Source organism: Pteropus vampyrus, unplaced genomic scaffold (genome assembly GCF_000151845.1).
Source record: "Pteropus vampyrus isolate Shadow unplaced genomic scaffold, Pvam_2.0 Scaffold40, whole genome shotgun sequence".
Lineage (NCBI taxonomy): Eukaryota > Metazoa > Chordata > Mammalia > Chiroptera > Pteropodidae > Pteropus > Pteropus vampyrus.
In genome coordinates this window covers 6,669,913-6,686,061 of record NW_011888821.1, presented here as the reverse complement: position 1 = coordinate 6,686,061, position 16,149 = coordinate 6,669,913, and the positions used below count along the sequence as shown (strand labels likewise).

The following is a 16,149-nucleotide window of genomic DNA, read 5'->3' as shown; positions in this document are numbered from 1 at the left end:
TAGGCAGTTAGTGATCTTTTCTCTCTCTGTGGTTGATATGCTGCTCATTTCCATACACAAGTAATTACGTGAAAGTTATGGTCGTCAGTCAAGTTTACTCATTATTTTATTTCGTCAAAGCAAGGAGGAAAATGTAATGCTGTTCTCAAAACTCTACTGTAACCGTGGGCTTTTGGGTTGAAAAGTAAACGCCATCTTACTAGAACAGTAGTGAATTCTAAAGAAAAACAATCTTGCATGCTCTATAAATAGCTGCTTTTGAAACTTGGCTAAGTCAAAGGATTATCTGGGTCTGTCAGGAATTTTGGTGGTGGTGCAGTTATTGCTGTCAGCGTGTGCTGACCCCTGGGGAACACCCGTCCGTCACGTCTTTGGTTCAGTGTCTCCTTAGGATCGTGGAAGAGTGAACATGATTTTGGTGTAAATCTCGTCATGTTCAAGTTCAGCTAGTCCCTGGTTCTATTCTGTATCTTGTGGTCCTGGGGAAGAGTGGTGCAGCTGACGTATGATCTACAGAGCCCACCTTGACGAGTCCACTTGTTCCGTCTGGCGACTGTCTGCGTGAGGTGTGTTTTGAAGGTGGCGCCTCCTCCCAAACCCGCCTCGCCCCGCCCAGCTCCAACGGCCCCCCTCCCCCGACCCACCCGCGGTCTTTCCTTTGCACAGAGAGACTTGTAGTACATCAAAATGTTTTTTATTTGAGACACAAAAATGCAAAATTGCTGAGATATCAAACATTTTCCGATCAGCTACAATACTGCCACTATGTACAAAAGATCTGATGATAAATGTGCACACATATAAAAATACAGTATGCATTACCTATGTACAGTACATGTGCAAAATGGACGGCGTTCAACGTGGCATGGAATTGATTTCAGGGGTGCAAACAGCAAATACAAAGGCATCATGGTTTTCTTTTAAAAAACAACATAAAGGCAATACATGAATGGACCCCCGATCGCCATAATTTTTTTTCTTAAATGGGTGCTTCACTAAGCAGGGCTCTGTAGATGGGTATCTGTCTCCTTTTTTTTCATAAAGTGAGATGCTGGGACATAATGCGACGATGACAACGAGAAGAGAAACACCGATCACGCCGCATTTCTGTTGCAGGCAGGAGAGGAAAACCAACTCGTACGTGGCAAGGAAAAAACTTTGCATTAGCTACTAAATAGGTACTATTCCTAAACCAACAAAACAAATCTATATACTCTTTTACATCAAAACAAGAGAGAAATATCTACATCTTTGTGAAAATTATAACCTAAAATGGATAATACCTTTATGGGACTGATTTTTGAGATCTCGTTAGTCTCAAATTTTAAATAAAAAGTGCCTCCTTTTGGCAAATACTTGGCAATGCCTTTGGTTCCTTTAAAGCGAGTTTGCATTACTACTGGTTACTTGAGGTTAAGTACTTTGGGTAGATACTAAACCCTTTCCCAAATGCTTCCTCCTCCGACCAAATCAGCAAGTTTTCTTAGAGCGTAACATAGAGGTAATTGGTACGAGTCTCAGTGAGTCTGTGACCTTTGTTAAAGCTTTGTCTTAGTGTTGGCACAAAGCTCTGTTAAACACGACAGCAGCGTCGATACCACCAATGACAGGTTTTATCTGACTCCAGACAGCACCTTGTAGATCTGAGATGCCATCCTGTTGTCACAAAATGGTGACATTTTTCAGTAATGATTCACAGAGCAGTGTGTTTGCGTGGAGGGTAAGAGAGCTTCTGTAAACATGTGCAGCTTTTTGAACTACAGGCCTCGAACCAAAGATTTCTGGTAGAAACCCCTCGCAAGGGTATTTTCCTCAAACACTGAAAGAAAGGGCGAACGGGGAAAACACACAGACCCGCTCATTGCCATGCAGACGGCCACCTCACACATAAAAATGGAGCCCGGAAAGACCACTGAGCAAGAGAGAGATCGAAAGTTTGAAAAAGAATTACTACATCTGAATTGTGATTTTCCAGTTTTGACTGAAGCCACTTAAAAGCGCTGAAACGCAGTTCGGATGCTCTCCAGATACACGGCTGCACTCCAGCGGTGTTCCGAGATAAACCTGACCTTCCAGTTAATGTTTTTAGATAATCTGGGCGAATTCTGTGGCCTCTAGGCAGCGGGCAGTCTGGTGTTCTGCTGCATTATTGCCTGTAGTCAGGGCTCACGTTTGCAGTGACGGAAGGCGAAGACGTAGGGCTGTCTGCGAATGTGGATGAGGGACCCGTTTGCTGGTGGACGCCCACAGCTGCTCTCCCTAACGCTCTTGAGCCCCTGGGGGTGCCGCGCGCTCCCCCCGCTGACCGCAGCTCGGGTGCGGGTGCACCGACCCTGCTACAGCGCCTGACCGCTTCTCCAAGGCCGGGTCTGTTTGTAGACGTAAAGGGACTGTCCCACCACTTGTGGGGACAGCAGTTTTGTCAGCTGTGCTGGCCCGTTTCAGCCTGGGAATTCTGAAAGGGCTCTGAAGCCATGGGGCCTGGAATGATCTGGGGTTGAAGGGAGAGGAAGCCTGCGTCAGCTTTGGTGACAGAATGGGTGACATGCTCCTCACACAGCACTCGGTGTCCGCCGACCGCACAGTTCGCTGGCGCTGTCTGATTACGTGACTTCGTTGCAACAGGTGGCAACTTGGAGGCAGCAGCAGACCGCCTTTGCCACCACCCTTAACAGCACTTACGGAAGTGTCACTCATGCGGGTCACAGGGCCGTGCAGTTTAAAAGGAAGTTTAAATAAGATCTCTTTAGTATTATAAAAATATTCATATAAAACAAACACAAATAGTATCTGAGCAAGAAACCTCACAGATCCAGAGCACGTCTATGTACAGCTGAGTGGCGGGCGCTGGACAGTGGACCTCACATTTCAGGAAGAACTACAAGGGGACCACGAGCCTGTGCAGGGGTTTGCTAGCACGCGCTTTGCTGAAATGTACAAGCTGACCACATACCCTGGACTCTCACAGACTTCGTAGAAGCTTTGGAGTAACTTTCTGTCCCCTCCGCCCCCTGCCCCAGAGGTCTGACCGGATACCTACGTCTATGAGGAGCGTGAGCTGCAGACTACTGTGCTTCGGGAGTAGTTAGGGAAGTGAGGCTGGTTGTGAGATGACACGCTTCTAGAAGTTGGCAACACGCTATCCTGCACGATGGCGTACAACAGCCGCCTCTAAACCACACGCACGCGCACCGACAGCCCAGCCACTGTTCTGGCCTGGGCTTGAAAGTCCACGAGGCTCACTGCCACTGACAGCAGTCATCCTCTTAGTAAACACCGTTCCCACTGCAGTTACCGCGAAGCACACTGAGTCAGGTCAGAGGGGCCTTGGTTACCATGTCACCTTGGTCACGTCACAGGCTACACCTGGTCTGCGTCCTCTGTCTGACCTGGAGCGTGTAGCCAGGACCCTGGAGAGTGGCACAGATGCCCGGCCTGCTGCCCAGCGGACCAGTGCGAGTGGGTGCTGGTTGACTTGGAAACCAGAGACTCTGCCTTTTAAGGAGATGCTACCACATAAAAGTTTGAACACACGTGAAGTGGGCATGTCAGCAACACAGTCAAAGAGCAGGCTGATGAGGGGCATTTTCTGCGCTGAGGTGTGTGTTGGAGAGCGGCCTGCCTGTGGCAGCTTCTAAACTCTAATTTAAAAAGCAGTAAGGGGAGCTGAGGGCTAGCAAATGGCCTGTGCACAGAGTTTGGAAAGATGGAAGCAGAGGGTTATCCAGCAAGCATCCAAGTTATTCACTAGCTGTTCGGTTGCCTCCTACAGGCCCACTGATATTGGCGCTAAGCAGCCATGTGAATCTGAGTGAAGATGATGCTCAGAGTCCAGGTGTGGACCAGATAAGCTCTAGACAAAAACCCATCGCTAAGACCTCCCTTGAGAAAAGCACCTTCCTAAGGCAGCAGCCCTGCCCCTTGGGGACGGGCCCTTCTGAAAGGAGCTGACGCCAGGATGCACATTCCGCCCACGGAGGCGAAGGCTCCTGCCGAGCTTGGTCCGGTGGTGGTGGTCTGGGTAATGGGTGACTGGATCCCAAGGTCGGACGACCAAGCTCGAAGCACCTAACTACTCAGCACAGAGCACACAGGGTACCTGTCTCTGCCCTGGACCAGCAGAGGCTTTCACATCGGGACATGGACGTGCCAGCTGGCAGAGGGGCCCCAGTGTTCAGCAACCAAATTCTAGAAAAACGGTCTTTTCTTACCTGTAGTGAAATTTACAAGCTGCAATAAAAATTTGAACTAAGATCAGCTCTTAGGCAGAACACAAACCCAGAAATGATTCACAATTCTTCTTGAATAATGGGTCAGGCTGCCTCTTGCATGTCACTGTGGGAAGTTACCATTTAATGACCTGGAGAAAGCAGCCTGGTCCTAGGGTTTACACAAGTGAGGTGGAAAGCACAATAATGTTATTTAATAAAAACCTCCACACTTTTTGGTAGATTTCAGGTCTTTTCAGTTATGTACATTTTGTCATGTATTTAAACGATGAGCTAGAAATCATTTTGGAAATCTTGTGATAGTTGGCATTTTAGAAAATTCTTAAGAAACTACTCAACAAATATTTGATAACTTTTAGTCTATATAAAAACTAATAAACCTCCAGTTTTTCAATCTCCGGCTTGATAATTAGCAAGAGCTTGGGTACTGCATCCAGTTACAAGCCTGTAAAACGATGACCAGGATCAGCGACAGAGGAGAGGACAGCCAGAACGGAGCTGGGGACTGGAGGCCGCCCTGGTGACAGTCTAGCCTGTAACCGTGCGGGAGCATCCTGCGGAAGAAAGACTTCTCCCTGGTTTCCATTCTGCAGCTCACCAGCTCAGAAAGATGTTTTACACTGAAGCCTTTTCTTGGTTCTTTGAGATGCGTCTGGTTACCTGAAAGTCAGTCAGCGGTTCTTTAAACATGGAGACACGCGTGGCTCAAGTACTCTAGAAACAGTCGAGTTGTTAAAGAAGTAGGGCTGCTGGACGGATACCCAATTCCTTACCCAACGCAGGCTGGACAAACCACAACTTCCGAGTGTGCGTACAAATATCTAGTTTATACATTAAATCGATCTAATCAACCCAGGGGGCTGCTCATAGAATTTTCAGTGTTATCAGTGGATTGTTTATGACAGCATTTTCTAGACATTGTCTGGTTATGCTGAAAGAGCTTCCATTTCAATTTGGAAATCTAAGATTCCAAAAATCACAAAATAAACTACAAGAGGAAAAAATTACACTGGTTTCTGAATGGAACCAAAGCCGTCAGCCGGAAGCCGTCGCCTGGCTGGCGCCGCTGCCTCTGACCCCGCGGCGTCCCGGGCTGTGCTCAGGCTGAGTGTGGGAAATCTGTGTGTGGTGGCCTCTCACCTCCCTGTCACCGGCGTTCTTTTCTGAGTGGACCTGTCCCCCTCTTGTTCAGGGCCTTAGCGTGGCCACGGGTGTGTGTGTAGCTGACACCAGAGAATCCTGTCTTACCCTGCGCACACGGCCTTCTTTGTTTTCACCTAAGACACAATCTGTTCTTTGCTGAAGTCTGGAGAAACAGATGCGTTGTCTTTGAGGAGTGAGTTTGCAGAAGGCCCTGTGCCGCACTCAACTGCAGACATTCACTGCTGGATGCAGTGAAATGCTGCCAAGCTTGGTTTCCGGGCTGTGACCACCTATCTGTCCTTTCTGTGAGAACATATTTTAATTGCGACAATGCAGCTGTGGCTCTGTCTTTAAAAAGTGACCTTTCAGAATCATCTTTATCTCCCTGAGCCCCGTGACCTCTGAGACGGGGAGTCCGCACTAGTCCCATGGCAGCGGCAGGTCCTGGGGGTCCAGAAAGTCCGCAGAGAACATACCCGGGGCGGCGGTGCCGAGAGGCGCGAGCCCCGCCGCGCTGGGCACGGTGAGGTCCAGCCACTCCATGTTGTCCAGGTGCGCGTCGGAGAGGTCGAGTGACAGACAGGGTGTGCTCGCGGCGAACTGGGCCTCGGTCGTTTCCATGGGCGAGTGAGAACGGTCCAGCGTTCCAGAGTGACTCAGCAGGTCGTCCTGGAGGTCGTCCGCCAGCGGGAAGGGCTCTCTGTCCGCACTGCTGCTTTGCAGTGGAGGGATCTCACTGGCTGAAGGTAGAGTTCCATCCAGGAAAGCTTCTAGCTGGTTCTCTAAGCTGGCACATAAACTGCTCATAGGTTCTAAGGACATGGGTGGTGCCATTTGGACTTGGGGTGGTGGCCGGGACACCACGGTGTTGACTGGCATTGTGGTGATGCTGGCTGTCACTGGTCTCATTTTGGAAATAGGAGAAGGCTCTTCCTTTATAGGGAGGGAAATCTCTGTGTAAAATAACAGAAGTAATTAGTAAGTAAAGACTTACTACTATTCAAAAATTCTTATTAATTACTAAGACAGTTATTTTGCTCTTTGCTATGACTTACAGCCTGTCTTAAGTGCAGGAAGAGAATGCTGTGGGTCCCTGGTGACATTTAGGGTGATGGGTCATTTCAGTTAAGTAGGTAAACATTTATGTTTAGAACATTCTGATGTGCTTTCAATTTTTAGTAAGAGTAATAAGCATCAAAGCAGCGACTTCCCACTGGGTAGGAGTCGGTGTCCTGGGTTATCTAATCCTCGGGTCCTGGGCTTACAGGGAGGCTCGTGTCTCACTGTGCACCACAGACCTGCGGTCGCAGCAGCACTGCCCTGGGCGTGACCGTGGACATGTGCGTCCTGGCTGTGTGCACACGGGAACGGCGTCCTTCCTACTGGGAAAGCTACAATCGTATTTTTTTCTTTTTTATCATTATAGTCAAACTCTGTAGCAGGTTAGCCATGTGTATTCTGTATACATTTCCAAAAAGACATAATGCCATCTTATTTAATTCATTTCTGAATTAAAGCTAACACATGGCTCTTTTTGACCTCATTTTTCTCACTTTTTTGGTCTTGTTTTTCGAGTTCATATAAAATCTTGAGGGTTTGGTAATGCCTTAATAAGCATTAATGATGTGTTATATTCCTTGCCAGATCAAGTAGCAAATGAGTGGACCATCGGCTGCAGATAAGTGTTCACTTGGCCACACACATTTGAATGGCGTTATCTTTCTGACTTGGTTTCATTTACATGTGCCTACACTAGGAAATGGACTTAATGACCGAAAGCTCTTACAGCTAAGTGATGGGCAGCGTAAGCAGGTGAGGGAAAGCCGAAGATGTGATTCCTCTGTGTGAACTGTCAGGACAGTTCACGTTACTTTTCGTGCTCTGTGGTCACCTCTGGATTGTTTTGAAAGCTGAAAGTGCAATCTTAGAAGTCTGTCATCCACTACGTAAACCTCTGTTCTCATCGTTACTGGTATCAGTTTACAATAAGATGGAAAAATACTCACTGGAGACTTAGCCATAAAAAATTATTCCTTTTAGAAAATAACTCAATTACTTGATGACTGTCACATTTTAATTTCTAAGTTTAGGCTGTAAAAATTACTCTTTTTAATCATTTTAAGAAGTCTTTATTTTCATTCAATTTGGCAAAAGGCATTTTTTAAAATCTTAAATTCAGGGCATTGAATGTCTATTTCTCTAATTTCTATAGTTTAGATAAATCATGAGTTTAAATTATTTTGCAAGGCTTACATAGTTCTTAGCAAAAAAACTGCTATTGGCACATGTAGGTCTGTAGTCAATCAAGAATTTTCTGTTATACCAAACATTATGACAAGATCATTAACCTCAAAATCAAACAGTACCTGGTATGAATAAAGAAATTTTGATAACTATTTAAAAATCCGAATAAAACTCATTAGGGAAATTTAAGAATACTTTAAAATATTCCAAAATAGCATTTGAATTTTTAAAATACTGATTTTATACTTATTTTTAAAGATATGTAAGCTGAGGGACACATTGTTGATTTTTTTTTTGTGGTTTATATCCCCCCTTTATCCCTTGTAAAATAAGATTTTCAATTATATGTAGAAAGTACTTTTGGACTTGGCTTTGAATATTAATAAGGTCACCGGAACCCGAGCCAGGCAGCTTGGCTGTTACAAAAATAACACATGAGTTGCAGTGTTTTTTACCCCATCTCAAGGACTGATATGGAGCATATGGAACAAATTTTGAAGTTTTTCAATGTGAAATTTAATTCTAATTCTACTTGGCTATTTTGAGATGGTTTATGTTTTTCAGCAGGTTTATATCCATGGATAAACCTAACATTACCTTACAATTTTAACCAGAAACAATGGCTTTTCCTCCACTTGTAAGTAAGTTGTTTCAATGGCCTGAATTTAACAGATTTTAAAACAGTAAATTCAGTTAGGATTAGAAGACGGTTGTAAACCCGTGGTAAGAGGCGAGGGGTCCGGCGTGGCTGGCGTTTGACCTACCTCCGCTCTTAATGAGGATGTCGAAGAGGTCATCCATCTGCTGGCTGTGCGCGCTGGACACCTGCGACAGAGGGGCGGGTGAGGCGCGCTCACACGGCGGGGGTGCTCCGGCCGCATCTCTCCCGTTTCACTGAGTACCTGCCACACTGGACTGTACTTACCTGAACTGTGCGGTTTTGTTGTAAGTGTCGACATATACACGCTCAGAAAACTATGAGCAAAACCCAGGCAGCACAGCCATCGCTCCTGGTTTCCTCACGTTCCTTTGTGATAAGACTGACCTCATCCCCGGCGACCCGCTGCTTTGCTTGCTTTCACTGTAGATTAGTTTATTTTCTAAAGGTTTATGTAAATTTCATACAGTATGTACTTTTTTGGAGGGTGGTGGTAGTGGCTTCGTTTTACTCAACATAATTTTGAGATTTATCCATGTCATATTGTATACCTTAGGAATAGTTCATTTCTTTTCGCTGCTGAGAAGTTTTTCTTTGTAGGAAAATACCAGTTTGTTTGGGTTGTTTCTAGTTTTTGGCTATTATGAATACAGTTGTTGTAAACATTGGTGTATACATCTTTGTATAGACATATGCTTTCTTTTCTCCTGGGTAAATACAGAATTGGCTGTATTTAAAAATTTATTTTTCAGTTACACTTGTGCAACACAGTGATTAGACATTTATATAACTTATGGGGTGATCACCACCTTCCACCATACATAGTTACTACAACGTTGACTATATTCCCTATGCTGCACCCCGTGACCGTTTTTGTATCTGGCAGTTCGCACTTCTTCATCCCTTCCCCTTTCTCACCCGTCCTCCAACTCCCTTCCCATCTGGCAACCATCACTTTGTTCTCTGCATCTATCAGTTTGTTCGTTTATTTTGTTTTTTAGATTCTACATGTAAGTGAAATGATACGGGTTTTGTCTTTCTCTGTCTGACTCATTTCACTTAACATAATACCCTCTAAGTCCAACCACTTCGCCTCAAATGGCAAGATTTCATTCTTTTTTATGGCTGAGTAATATTCCATTGTGTGTACTACTACTTTATCCATTGATCTGTTTATGGACACACTGTTGATGGGCACTTAGGTTGCTTCCATGTCTTGGCTATTGTAAACAGCGCTGCACTGAACACAGGGGTACATACGTCTTTTCAAATTAGTTTGGATTTTTTTTTCAGATAGACTCAGAAGTGGAATTGCTCGGTCATGTGCTAGTTCTATTTTTAACGTTTTGAGGAACCTCCACACTGTTTCTTTAGTGGCTGTACCAATTCATATTCCCACCAGCAGTGCACGAGGGTTCCCTTTTCTCTACATCCTCACCAACACTTGTTCTTTGATTTATTGATGACAGCCCTTCTGACAGGTGTGAGGTGATCTCTCACTGTGGTTTTCATTTGCATTTCCCTGATGATTATTGATGGTGAGTATCTTTTCATGTCTGTTGGCCATCTGTATGTCCTCTTTGGAGAAATGTCTATTCAGGTCCTCTGCCCATTTTTTAACTGGATTATTTTTGGTGTTGAGTTATATGAGTTCCTTCTATATTTTGGATATTAACCCTTATCAGATGTATCATTGGCGAATATTTACTCCTTCAGTAGGTTTTCTCATTTTGTTGATGGTCTCCTTTGCTATGCAAAAATATTTTGATTTGATGTAGTCTCATTTTTTTTTTTTTTTTTTTTTTAGCACTTATTAGCTTATTTATGTCGATGACGGCTTACTGAAATAGAATTCACATTTTTGGTTAAATTTATTCCTAAGTATTTTATTTTTTTTTTTTTTTTTTTTTGTTCCCTTGCCCAAGGAGACAAAGCCAAAGAAATATTACTAAGAGTGATGTTGTTTTCTTCTAGGAGTTTTATGGTCCGGGGTCTTACATTTGAGTTTATTCTTGTATATGATGTAAGAAAGTGGCCTAGTTTCATTTATCTGTTCAGTTTTCCCAGCATTGTTTATTGAAGAGACTACTTTACTTGATTGTATATTTTTGCCTCCTTTGTTATAGATTGACCACGTAGGCCTGGGTTTATTTCTGGGATCTGTATTCTGTTCCATTGATCTGTGTGTCTGTTTTCATGCTAGTACCATGCTTCTGTCCCAATGTTGTGGGGAAGCCTCTTCTTAGCACCAGTGCCCCGGGCTATGGTGCCCAGTATTTGTCTGGAACCCCCTCATTCCTCAGGGGGAACCTCTGCAGTCAAGGATCCTTCTCAATTCTCAACCACCACACGTTTCGTATCTCTGCCCCTCCTACCAGTCTCAACGTGGTTTCTTCTGTATATCGTTAAAGGACTTCTGTTCAGTTAGTCTTCATGTGGTTCTCCAGGTGGATTGCTCTATAATTTAGTTATAATTTTAATGCGATCATGGGAGGAGGCGAGTGCAGTGTTTATTCTGCCAACTTGACCGGAAGTCTAAGTTGCATTTTTTATTATGTGTGTACTGATAATTAGTCAATGGCTAATACTGCAATGGCTAAAGTGTGGCACTGCATCATATGCATGTTCACTCAGTTATTCTCCATCCAGTGATTCTAGAACATTCATTACATGCATTCCAAGTATCTCTATGACTGAGGAATCTTGTCAGTTGAGGCACAGATATTCACTTAGTAGCCAGAGGTGAGTTTTAGATATGCGGAAAGAAATTTAAAAAACCACCAGGAGAAAAAAAATATTAAAATTATCAACTTATTTAAAAGGAACTAAAAAAGCGAAATTTAATTTTATAACCAAAGTCTAAAGTGGGGAATCTGCACTTGTCCAGAAGGAATGCACCCCTCATTCACTGAGCGCACTACAGACAATGCTTCTGTCTCTCATCCTATGTGGACGTGAGCGTCCATCTGAACACGGAGGTTCTGGACTCAGCTTCTGAGAGGCCCAGGGAGACAAGATGCACACGAGCTTGTGGAAGGCATCTTGTCGTTAGGGAGAGGTGCTATGAGATTTTGGTTAAGGGCCAAAACACGGAGGAAAACCCCTTCTTGCATTAGTCAGGGTCCCAACAGAGATGCCTGAAAGTTCATGAGTAAAGTTGTCTCTTTCAGCTCCTGACATGCAAGAAACTTGGGTGGTTCACAAGGTTCTATGAGCATCTGGCCATCGAGGTCAGGTCCAAGCCAGACAGACATCTTTATTCCTGAGGCACATCTGTCCATGCTCATCACGTTGTAGCCAAGTGTGGGTAAAAAGCACATACCAAACTGTGGTAATAAAACGTCTTGGCACCCATTTCCCATCATTCATAAACGAGGGAGTTCCTGTCTGTGGACCAGTATGGACTGTGCATTTGGCCCATCCCATCAAAGGCAAGCCAGAAATCTAAAGTGACCCCTATTCTCCCTATTTCAGAAAGAAAAAGTGAGCTAAAAATTGTAGGCCAGACGCTCATCCTTGAGCATGGGGGCTTTGACAACCATATTTGCAAGTAATTTCTTTTATAGAGTGTCTGCAAGAAAAGGCATGCACAGGATGGAATTTGGGTTTCAGCCTCTCACCAATGGGAGCATACTGTCTTGTCTCATTAGCACCAATGAATCACAGCCACAAATTCTTTCCCCGAGGTCCTGAAATTATCTGTTTACATCCGGGGAGACAGCTGCGGTATGTTACCAATAGTCATAACAGTATACTAAGAGATTTAGGGTCCCCCCAGGAACAGGGGGTGGGGGAAGCAGTTGGCCTCTCACCTACAAACACATGAATAAACAGCACCACATGGGGGTAGAGTCTTCCTCTAGAGCTGATCACTAATTTTTTCTAAATGTGACTGTCACTGTCATCCAGAAAGGAAATGAAGTTTTTTTCTTCCCTTTTCCTTCAGACATGATCCATTTTTGACATGTGTGTTAACTTTTTAAAAGCTGCTTGGTGCTGGCAGAAATGGTCATCTTTTAATAAGAAAGCTTCAGCCTTCTTATTGCTCCCAGCAGCCTAGTGGATAGTAATAAAACATCTGAACATAGTCACTCCTGTGTTTCCCGCCCCCAGCCGCAGCACTTCACCCTTGATTTTGACCTCCAGGGTTTAGTGTGCTCCTGGGTAGGAAAGGAAAGGAGGTGAGTGAGGACTAGCCGAGAGGTGGGGAGATCCAGTTTCGGTGTGCTTCCATTGAGGAAAGAAGAGGTAAGATGGTGGGCAAAGACCATTGAAGATAGTGTCATATGTCCGTGAGGCACTGGGGGTCCAGAAATAAATGTCATCAATATCTTCCAGGAATTCACAGTCTGATGGAAGGAGAAGCTCTGCGAACCAGCGACCCCCTCTCGCTTCTGTGCGGAGTGCTGTGAGATGCCAGAGCGGCCCGAGCTTCGCCGGGAGGGTCTCGGGGTAAGTTTGCCCGCAGAGGTGACACCTGAAGCAGACATCAGAGGTTGCCCAGGGTAGGAGGGTGTGAGACAGACTCTCAAGAACAAGAGGTGCGGTGACCAGTACGGAGTGTCTATCGAGGACACGAACTGGGTGAAGGGAAGACAGGTGGCTGCAACAAGCCAACTGAAGTAGACCCAGATTTGTTTTAGGAAGGTTTCAGCCCGCGGTCTGTGCGCTGTGGAGGGGGGTTGGGGCAGGTGCAGCTGGATGCCGGGCTGTGTAGGTTTGTCCCTTGGGGCGTCCAGCAGCTTCCTGGCCTGTGATCTGAGTGCCTCCCCCACTCCACAGACACAGTCCTGCCTTGATACTGACGTCTCTCCTCACAGTATACATGGAAAATCTGTTAACAATGAGGATTCCTGGACCCTGGTAACTAGGATGGGACATTCAGGAATATGTATTTTAAAAATGTTCTCTCATTTCCATGCACAAAAGGCCATGAACCATGGCCTACAATTACTGTTTGTTTTACGTCGTTGCAAACAAATTCGTTTTGCATTTGGAAGAAGGATTTAATCTGCTGTTAAGGCCTCAATTTGATTAGTTTCACGTGCCTAGCAGCCAGGTGGCACACCTTTATCTGTAGTTGGGTTGAGCGGGGGCGGGTAAGAACATCCTGGGGTAAGCCAGTGACTGTGAGAGGAGGCTAAATGGGATTTCACGTAAAAGCATGGTAACACGAGATCAGCGAAGGAAAGGGGCCTCAAAAGTACTCCAGGCACTGTCAGCTCTGGCACACAACGTTATGCAATGTATCAAAACACTCATCTCTTCTATGTCTCCCAGTAGAGCCCAGAGATGTGGCCATTACCATCCCCATTTTGCACAAGAAAATAGAAAGAACTGGACATTTTAAGCGACTTATTCTTGCCCCTGCCCTTCCAAGAAAGCATTTGCTAGCTAGAGTGTCAGAATGCAAGTGAAAATCCAGACTCGCTCGCCAACCTCCGCCAAATCCTGCCCATTTTCTGTAACATCAGTGGCCAAGTTTCATCTCTTTTACGTTTTCTTAGAACTAGCGCTAACCATGTCAATTTGAGGATGCTGGTTGCCTCTCTGCATATTTCCATAATGATCATCACCATGACAGTATAGCTACCATCTATCTGGTGACTGAAGCGGCTTGATGTGGTAAGTTTTACAGTACACTAATGCTCACAGCCAACCTGTGTGGTAGGTGACATCACACACGTTAAAGATGAAGGAACGAGCTCAGGCCACATGACTCAGCCTGTGCCACTACCCCTTTTCTTGGTCTCCCTTTTGGGAAATCGTCAGTGATTAGGAGCTCTATGGTTACTGAGAGGGGACAGGGTAAGACGTGGCGTGGAGGCGGTTTCGGGCCTGATTGCAGGTGTGCTACAGGTGACGGTGCCTTGTGCCCAGTGCACACACCCCAGGACACCAAGGGGGACACCACAGTGAATCCCTCCTGGGTGCTGGCTGCACAGGCCCAGAGTGACATCTCACTGCGAGCGGCCACGTCCCTGTCACGTACGATGACCAGGCCGACCTGTCTCCTGACGGCTGCACCATGTGGTGATGGGGAGCAGAGCAATGCTGGTGAGAACACAAGGCCTCCTCCCGCGGACGCCGGCAGGAAGGCGATGGGGGGGCTGGGGAGGAAGGGGCGGCGATTAGACAGCCTGCACCTCCCAAGGAGACACTGCTGCTTTTCCTGAAGCTCAACCTGCGGCTCATCCAGTATTGGCTCTGGATCCCAAACTTCCGGTGTGATGGCTAACAAGAAATGACTCTTCCTTCCCTTCTTTCTTGAACAGAAAGGGGGTTATGTGATAAAACTGACAAGCATGGGGGACCACATGGCAGGCCTGACAAACTCAGACTGATAGCAGCCACGGCCCAGGCCGACAGCAGAGGTCAGCGCTTACCGGGCGTGAGCCCTGTCCCTGGTCTCTGCACTTAAGATCATGTGTCAGTTTTCTCTTCTGGCTCCTCGAAGACACAACTACCAGCCGAGACCACAGAACCGTCATCGCCCCCACACTCGCTCTGTGCTGTGCACTGGTAACTGTCTCCCCGTGCCGCCTTCCGTGTGACCCCCATCTCCTCGAGCCACCACCAGTGGATTTCCTGTCACCCTCCTCCTCTGACTCTAAGCTGCAAAACTGCCATTCTCGGGGTGGTCACTTAGTGAGTTATAGAAATGGGTAACCCATGTGTTGCACACCTGAAAGCAATATAATAACGTCACGTGTAATTGAAAAATAAAAAATACCGTTTTGGGAGCATTTTGCTTCCTGGCCATCATGTGTTCTCTGTGCAAGTTCTCTTCCCCCTCAGAAATCAAATCCTAAGGATTTCGCTCTTTTGTGAAATTTTAAATGAATGAATAAAACAGACTCAGAGAACAAGCTGATGGTCACCAAAGGTGAGGGAGTGGAAGGATGGGAATTAAATATGTACGTGTTCAGTAAACAGCTACAAACGAGTACTGTACGTAGCCCGTTCATTCAGTAAACTCGTAAACTGAGTTATGAAATAGTATGCGCCCAAATGTATTTTTAAAAATTCTAGGACATAAAAATGGGATTACAGACAGCAGAATGTTAATAGAGGATCCTGGGTGGTGGGATCATTGGTGACTTTTTCTACTTTATACTATTCTGAGATTTCCAAATTAACACACATTTTTGTAATTAGGAAACAAGTTTTGCAAAAGTTTTTCAAGAGACTAGAATGGGCAAAACAGAAATGTTAAGTGACATGTCAATAACCAGCTCTTCGAGAGCAAGGCAGTACGTCCCCTGAAGGGAACTGCAGACACACCCGCACCTCCCAGCCCACGAGAACTCGGGGCACACAGTCAGAACTGAGATGTGCTTTTGTTTTCTGTAACCATCAGGTTGTCAGTTTCACTTAAGAGGAAGAGTTGACGTAAGGAAAAAAGAGGGACCTGTACAACGATCACGGCTAAAAGAAAAGCAAAAGAACAAACTGACGAAGAACTATTTAGATTCATCCGTGGATCCAAAGGAAAAGTTAAAAGACAAACCTGGAATTTCTAATTGCAGGTTACAGAGTGGCTGAAACCTGTTTGAAAGTCTGGAGTCTTCGCAGTAAAAGGGTATTTTGATTTTATGCAAACGAGGCTCCTGGCCACGAAGTTTTTCTGTTGAGGCAGGTCCCTCTTAGAAAAGGGATTCTACTCAACACAGGAGACAGAGGCACCAGCCTCGCTTACCTCTGGGCAGGAGGGCTGGGCGCTTCGCGTCTGCTTGATGGCCTCTTCGTAGCGGGGAGGGTCTTTCGTCTTGGGGACGGGGCTCCCAAACAGAGAGTGCTGGATGACAAACTGCTGGGGCGCGGGGGGCGAACTAGGCTGTGGCACACAGAGGAGCACAGTCAGCTTCCTCGCCC

At 45.7% G+C, this 16,149-nt stretch overlaps 1 protein-coding gene and 1 long non-coding RNA gene across 2 annotated transcripts in view; one reads left to right on the top strand and one right to left on the bottom strand.

Moving 5' to 3' along the window:
- Positions 1-678: 678 nt before the first annotated feature.
- MKL2 (MKL1/myocardin like 2) overlaps positions 679-16,149 on the bottom strand; it is a 130,345-nt gene continuing 114,874 nt past the window's right edge. Inside the window, exons 14-16 of the mRNA XM_023529665.1 lie at positions 15,974-16,142; positions 8,381-8,441; positions 679-6,325 (exon numbers count right to left, since the gene is read on the bottom strand). Coding sequence (XP_023385433.1) covers positions 5,793-6,325; positions 8,381-8,441; positions 15,974-16,142 — 763 coding nt within the window. The 3' untranslated portion in view covers positions 679-5,792. The remainder of the gene's footprint in view (positions 6,326-8,380; positions 8,442-15,973; positions 16,143-16,149) is intronic.
- LOC111738565 lies at positions 13,972-15,039 on the top strand. Its single transcript, XR_002779883.1, has 2 exons — positions 13,972-14,331; positions 14,550-15,039. It is a non-coding gene; the product is annotated as an uncharacterized LOC111738565 (long non-coding RNA).